General features: G+C 56.8%; 2 protein-coding genes across 2 annotated transcripts; both read left to right on the forward strand.

Annotated features, from left to right (window-relative positions):
* Positions 1-216: 216 nt before the first annotated feature.
* LOC143169305 (feather keratin 1-like) lies at positions 217-1,335 on the forward strand. Its single transcript, XM_076356611.1, has 2 exons — positions 217-234; positions 577-1,335. Exon 2 carries the CDS (start codon positions 598-600, stop codon positions 901-903), a length of 306 nt encoding a protein of 101 aa, XP_076212726.1. The 5' UTR covers positions 217-234; positions 577-597; the 3' UTR covers positions 904-1,335.
* Positions 1,336-6,139: 4,804 nt separating this feature from the next.
* On the forward strand, positions 6,140-6,895 carry LOC143169306 (feather keratin 1-like). Its single transcript, XM_076356612.1, has one exon. It carries the CDS (start codon positions 6,158-6,160, stop codon positions 6,461-6,463), a length of 306 nt encoding a protein of 101 aa, XP_076212727.1. The 5' UTR covers positions 6,140-6,157; the 3' UTR covers positions 6,464-6,895.
* The last annotated feature ends 460 nt before the right edge of the window (positions 6,896-7,355 follow it).

The raw sequence follows: 7,355 nt of genomic DNA on the forward strand, positions 1-7,355 counted from the left end.
CTGTGGCGTAATGGTCATGTCAAAAATGAGGAAATGAAATGGCAGCACTGATGGAAACCAAAACACAACCAGTGCCATTAGGTAGCATATTTTGCTTTGGAGGTGAGTCTGCTGGAAAATTACTGCCCGCCTGCAGTGACTGTGGGCCTGGGGCGGTGCAGGAGCCGTATAAAAGCGGGCCCTTCTCCTCATTCTCTCACCCACTCCTCTCGCCTTCATCTCCTTGGGAACAACGTGAGTTTGCAGCCATTTCTTGTCTTCCTCCTCCTCCTCCTCCTCCTCCTCCTCCTCCTCCTCCTCTGCGATTTCTCAGCACATACCTGTCTCTTTGTCCTATGCTGGGTCTTGAGTCTGGTTGCCATGGGAGAGGGAAGGGAGAAGAAGGTGTGGCGTGGAGAGAGGTTGGAGCTTGGCTGGGGTGTCTCCTGAGCTATGGGCTAGGTCAGGACCTCCCTGGGCTTTGTCGCTCTTGGTGGGGCTCCTCTGGGCTGAGGGAAAGGGTCTCCCTCATGGTGGGCTGACGGGCTGCACTCCAACTACCCCTCGTGCTTTATTATCCCCTGCCCTCTCTCCCAGCTGCACCTCCAGCCACAAGACATGTCCTGCTACAACCCGTGCCTGCCATGCCAGCCCTGTGGCCCGACCCCGCTGGCCAACAGCTGCAATGAGCCCTGTGTCAAGCAGTGCCAGGACTCCACCGTCGTCATCCAGCCCTCCCCCGTGGTGGTGACCCTGCCCGGCCCCATCCTCAGCTCCTTCCCGCAGAACACCGCCGTGGGATCCTCCTCCTCCGCTGCCGTTGGCAGCATCCTCAGCTCTCAGGGAGTGCCCATCTCCTCCGGAGGTTTTGGCCTCTCCGGCCTCGGCAGCGGCTACTGCGGCAGGAGGTGCCTCCCCTGCTAAAGCTGCTGGCGATGGCCCTGGGGAAGGCCCCCAGGGACCCACAAGACGGTACCGGACTGGGGACGGACCATCGGCTTGCTGCTTTCAGAGGGGCCGAGCAACCCCAGCACCCCTTGCAAAAGGACGGGGCCAGCCTTGGTCCTCAGAAAGCACGGCCCATGCCTGCCTTTCCCCTCTTCCACTCTCTCCTTTCCCTCTTGCGTCCTGGTTCTCTTGTGCTGCCCTGGGCTGTGAGCCCCACAAAGCCAGCCTAGGGAGGACCTGCTGGCCCTGCTCCCTCTGTGGGGCAGGCAGATGGACACCTGGCGGGACCTCCGCCACAGCCGTGGGGCGCGGACTCCTTTCTGCCCCTGGTGCTCCCCGCACTAGGGACTCCAACTCAGAGCGGCCTCGTTTCCCTCTTTTGACTCATTAAAGTTCTGCTGCATCCCAGCCCATGCCTCTGTGTCATCCTCTCCCCTGAAGATGCTCTCCTAAGATGCCCAGGGGGAGAGGTGTTGCTCAGGGGTGGTTCTGGGAGGGGGTTGCTGGGGACAGTCGTGCAGTGATTGTCAACACAATTGTTGCATTGAGTGTGCTTAGTCATGCATTGAGTGACCCTATGGTTTCTAAGTTTCTCTGCCGATTTGGGTCGGGATAGAGTTACGCTACCTTGTTCAGTCACTACCGTCCACTTTGCTGTGTACACCTTTCCTTTCTCCTCAGTGAGCTCGACACTGTGATGCAAGCAGTCGGGAGGGAATGTGGTATTGACAAGACACAGGCACTAGCTTCCCGGGAGAGGCCAGGAGAACCGATCCTAACCATAGCATTCTCAAAGGGAGGAACACGGTGCAGAGGGATGCCTTATCATAGAACCATGCTATCATAGAATCATAGAATGGTTTGGGTTGGAAGAGACCTTTAAAGATCATCTAGTCCAACCCTCCTGCCGTGGGCAGGGACATCTGTCACTAGATCATGTTACTCAAAGTTCCGTCAACCCTGACCTTGAACACTTCCAATGAAGGGACATCCCATCAGTCTCTGGGCAACTTTTTGCAGTGTCTCATCACCCTCATCGCAAGAAATTTCTTCCTTATGTCCAATCTACATCTACCCTATTTGAGTTTAAAACTGTTGCTCCTTTTCCTGTCACTACAGACCTTGATAAAAGGTCCCTCTCCGACTTCCTTATAAGCCCCCTTTAAGTACTGAAAGGCTGCAGCAAGGTCTCCCCGGAGCCTTCTCTTCTCCAGGCTGAACAACCCCAACTCGCTCAGCCTGTCCTCACAGGAGATGAGTTCCATCCCTCTGATCATTTTTGTAGCCCTTCTCTGGACCCACTCCAACAGGTCCATGTCCTTCTTGTGCTGCGGACTCTAGAGCGGGATGCAGTACTCCAGGTGGGGTCTAACGAGAGTGGACTAGAAGCGGAGAATCACCTCCCTCGACCTGCTGGACACGCTTCTTTTTATGCAGCCCAGGATGGGGTTGGCTTTCTGGGCTGCGAGCACCTATTGCCGGCTCATGTCCAGCTTTTCATTCACCAGTACCCCCAAGTCCTTCTCGGCAGGGCTGCTCTCAGTCCCTTCATCCCCCAGCCAGTATTGATACCGGGGGTTGCCCCGACCCAGGTGCAGGACCTTGCACTTGGCCTTGTTGAACCTCATGAGGTTCACATGGGCCCACTTCTCGAGCTTGTAAATTTGATCCCTCTTCTTGGCTCAGCACTGCTGAGACCACAGCTGCCACAAAGAGTGTCCAGTTCACGGCTCTCCAGTATGACAGAGGCATGGCCGTACTGGTGCGAGTCCAGCAAAGGGCCACGGAGCCCATGAAGCGACTGGAGCCCCTGAGGCAGGAGGGGCTGTGAGAGGTGGTGTTCTTCACCCTGGAGGAGAGAAGGCCCCCTAAGTTCTTAGCGATGGGCAAAAGAGCTGATGGGAGAGAGTCAAGAACGTAGAGCCAGACTCTCCTGAGCCCCATCCAGTGAAGGGCCAAGAGGTAATAGGCACATATTGAAACACGGGAAATTCCACAAAAACATAAGAAAAGACTTTGTTAGTGTGAGGGTGCTCAAGTGCCAGCCGGGGTTGCCACGGACAGGTTGTGGATTCTCCATCCTTGTAGGTATCCAGAGCTTGACAGGACTTGGCCCTGAGCATCCTCCAAAGGCTGACCGCGCTTTGAGCAGGGACGGTTGGACTAGACGATCTCCAGAGGTCCCTGCCAACCTCAAGGATCCTGCGATTCTGTCATGGGCAAAAGAGGGGTGCTGCACAGCTGCCCCTAAGAAGGAAGAACTGGCTGGGAGCACTGGAATGAAGGGCAGCCTTGGTTGTCACACCTGAGAAACACTGGTGTTCAAGACCTGATGGCAGGGAGGAAAGCAAGTAGCAGAGTACAGCCCTGGGCTTCAGGCACGCTGACTTCAGCCTAGTCGGGCAGCTGGTAGGCAGGATGCCATGGAGGCAGCTGTGAAGCTCAAAAGAGCTCAGGAAAGCTGGCAGCGCCTTAGGCACCTCACGGTCGAAGAGCAAGAAGGGTCCAGCCCAACACTCAGGAAATCAAACAGACGTCTCAGCAGTCCGGCTTTGGCTAAGTGGGCTACTCAAGGCAAGAGCAGCAACGTCAAAAGGCAGCATCCGGGAGGTGGAAGGAGGGATGAGCTGCAAAGGAGGAATTTGGAAATAATTCCTAGGCATGTTGGGATGCTGCTAGGAGAGCCAAAGCTCAGCCTGCCTGGAGTCTTCAAGGGGCATCAAGAGCAACAGGCAACAAGCATCAGGAGCAACATCCACCCCTACAAGAGTAGCTGAAGGCTGATGGAGGAAAATGTGGGCCCACTGCTGGCTAGGGCGGCTGATTTCCTGAAAGTGGACAGAGAGCAGGCTGGGGGCAGCCAACGCCTTCTCTCTCTCAGTCTTCACCCACAAGGTCTCCCAGGCTGCTGTGCCCTCTGAAAGAGTTGAAGGAAGGAGGGGGAGCCCTCCCAGCAGTGGGTGGGCATCAAATCAAGGACTGCCTGAGAAAAGTCAACCCGTACAAGCCAGCTGATGTGCTCCAGGGCAGGGCTGCTGTCAAGGGAGACCTCGACCTGCTGGCGGACTGGGCCACAGGAGCCCCGTGGCATTCAGGAATGACAAATGGCGAGTCCTGCAGCTGGAAGGGAGGAACCTCTTGCATCAGTACGGACGGGGGACTGAACTATGCTACGATCTTAGAGCCCTTGAACCTCATCTGGGTAGATCTGCCTGCGGGGGAAGGGTCAGCCTTGGGGAGAGGCATGGAGGGTGGAAGGGAACAGCCGCACAGGCCTCATCTTCCCGGCCAAAGAGACCGGGCTGCGGTGAGGAGCTCTCCTGAATGCTGAATGGGTGGAAAGAAAGGGTTGCAGAAAACATCTCCCCACTGGTTGGGACTCATCCCTGGGTCCCAGGCGATATGTCTTCTCCTGGCATCCGTGCTTCAGCATGCCTTCTTTACCACGCCCCAAAGGCCTCCTCAGCTTGGAGCACAACCCAGCACCACTGGGAAAGCAAGGAGGCTTCCCGCAGCTCCCCAGCGAGCGAGGGCTGGCAGGACCCTGCAGCGCCACGTGCCTGGGGATGCTCAGGGAGGGGACGTGGCAGAAGGGCCCTGGATACAAAACCAGCTCTCAGACTACATCAAGGAGGTGATGCAATTCCCTGCCATGCAAATATGGAGGCAGCTGTGCGTTGTCTCAGGAGGGCAAGCTTTCTGGGATAGACTCTCCCTACCCATGGCGAGTCACACTAATTTTGGATTCACTGTGTGTCAGCCTTTTGGTATGGAGGACAAGCCAGGAGAGCATACTGTCTTCACGCCCATGCCCCACGCAGGGCTGAATTGCCCTGTGGTCAGGGCAGTTCCATCCCCACCCCATGAAAACGTCTCTGTGCAGTGGGCTATGCCCAAGTACACAGCTCCAGGCAGCTCCAGCGGCCATTGCTGTCAGCCTGACCCTCTTACCAGCACTCCCACAGCTCTGGGGTGGACACGTTATGGTCAGCATGTTTTGGAAAAGTGGCCAGGCCTTTGTGTCTCTTGCTCGTCAGCGTCCAAAGTGTGCGGAAAAAATGCGTGGTGGTGTGAGGAGAGTGGGAGGAACAAGGCGCTGTCCCAAGCCCCAACACAACTCTCTGGTAGTGAGGAGGAACACGACTCCACAGGGCTTGTTTAGTAATCAGAGGTTTGGGGAGGGCAATGTTCTCCTTCTGCAAGCCTGCTGACGGCACTGGTTGGGGACCCCCAGAGACTGCCATGAGTGGGGTTGACTTTGCCAAAGAAACCTGCAAATTTGTCCCGAAGAGCAGAAAATTTCCTTGGTTGAAGACCTTTTAAACCAGTGGCACAGCCCATCTGCCTACAGAAGCAATGACCAGTGGCTGCTGGAGCGAGCAGGGAGGCAGGCAGGGAGGGAGAAGGATGCGGTACATGCTCAGGACAGGAGCCTTTGGGCACCCAGGAGGGGACTACATTGGCTGGAAGATAGGTGTACCTTCCTGCACAGGGTGTTGTAAACAACCTCACCAGATTTCCCCACAACCATGTCCGCTGTCTGCACAGGACTCCTCCAGTGCTTGGGGGCACATCTTCTGCCTCTGTTGATGTGTTTCTGCCCAGGAAATGCTTGGACCTCTCATCCTGGTACTTGAAAGGACCCTTCGTGGCCTCATGGTCATGTCAGAAATGAGGAAATGAAATGGCAGTGTTGACAGAAACCAAAACACAACCAGTGCCATTAGGTAGCATGTTTTGCTTTGGAGGTGAGTCTGCTGGAAAATTACTGCCCGCCTGCAGTGACTGTGGGCCTGGGGCGGTGCAGGAGCCGTATAAAAGTGAGTCCTTCTCCTCACTCTCTCATCCGCTTCTCTCTCCTCCATCTCCTGGGGAACAAGGTGAGTTTGGAGCCCTTTTTCCTCTTCCACTTCTCCTCCTCCTCCTCCTCCTCTGCGATTTCTCAGCACATACCTGTCTCTTTGTCCTATGCTGGGTCTTGAGTCTGGTTGCCATGGGAGAGGGAAGGGAGAAGAAGGTGTGGCGTGGAGAGAGGTTGGAGCTTGGCTGGGGTGTCTCCTGAGCTATGGGCTAGGTCAGGACCTCCCTGGGCTTTGTCGCTCTTGGTGGGGCTCCTCTGGGCTGAGGGAAAGGGTCTCCCTCATGGTGGGCTGACGGGCTGCACTCCAACTACCCCTCGTGCTTTATTATCCCCTGCCCTCTCTCCCAGCTGCACCTCCAGCCACAAGACATGTCCTGCTACAACCCGTGCCTGCCATGCCAGCCCTGTGGCCCGACCCCGCTGGCCAACAGCTGCAATGAGCCCTGTGTCAAGCAGTGCCAGGACTCCACCGTCGTCATCCAGCCCTCCCCCGTGGTGGTGACCCTGCCCGGCCCCATCCTCAGCTCCTTCCCGCAGAACACCGCCGTGGGATCCTCCTCCTCCGCTGCCGTTGGCAGCATCCTCAGCTCTCAGGGAGTGCCCATCTCCTCCGGAGGTTTTGGCCTCTCTGGCCTCGGCAGCGGCTACTGCGGCAGGAGGTGCCTCCCCTGCTAAAGCTGCTGGCGATGGCCCTGGGGAAGGCCCCCAGGGACCCACAAGACGGTACCGGACTGGGGACGGACCATCGGCTTGCTGCTTTCAGAGGGGCCGAGCAACCCCAGCACCCCTTGCAAAAGGACGGGGCCAGCCTTGGTCCTCAGAAAGCACGGCCCATGCCTGCCTTTCCCCTCTTCCACTCTCTCCTTTCCCTCTTGCGTCCTGGTTCTCTTGTGCTGCCCTGGGCTGTGAGCCCCACAAAGCCAGCCCAGGGAGGACCTGCTGGCCCTGCTCCCTCTGTGGGGCAGGCAGATGGACACCTGGCGGGACCTCCGCCACAGCCGTGGGGCGCGGACTCCTTTCTGCCCCTGGTGCTCCCCGCACTAGGGACTCCAACTCAGAGCGGCCTCGTTTCCCTCTTTTGACTCATTAAAGTTCTGCTGCATCCCAGCCCATGCCTCTGTGTCATCCTCTCCCCTGCAGATGCTCTCCTAAGATGCCCAGGGGGAGAGGTGTTGCTCAGGGGTGGTTCTGGGAGGAGGCATTTGGGGATGATTGTGCACTGGTTGTTAACCTAGGCTTGCATAGAGTGTGCTTAGTCATGCATTGGGTTACTCTCTGCTTTCTAAACTTATCTGCCTTTTCCAAAACCAGCAGGCTAATAATATTCCTGCTGCAAAAGGATTTTACTCTGAATGACACCCATGGCCAACTTTAAACTCTGTGGAGGGCAAGCGCACACAGAGCGCCGCTGCATTTCTCTACTGCACCAGTATTACTTGCTCCACATCTGGCAACCCTTCCTATGCCACAAAATATGGCATACTGTCTTGTGGCTTGGGTGTCCACTTCCGATTGAAGCTGCATGCCAGGATCCCTTTTGTTCTGCATAAATGCTCCACCTGGGAAC

The sequence above is a fragment of the Aptenodytes patagonicus genome, chromosome 20 (assembly GCF_965638725.1).
Source record: "Aptenodytes patagonicus chromosome 20, bAptPat1.pri.cur, whole genome shotgun sequence".
Lineage (NCBI taxonomy): Eukaryota > Metazoa > Chordata > Aves > Sphenisciformes > Spheniscidae > Aptenodytes > Aptenodytes patagonicus.

Bases quoted from the DNA above. Each gene is read 5' to 3' on its own strand.
- LOC143169305 (XM_076356611.1), top strand. From the start codon at position 598: ATGTCCTGCTACAACCCGTGCCTGCCATGCCAGCCCTGTGGCCCGACC.
- LOC143169306 (XM_076356612.1), top strand. From the start codon at position 6,158: ATGTCCTGCTACAACCCGTGCCTGCCATGCCAGCCCTGTGGCCCGACC.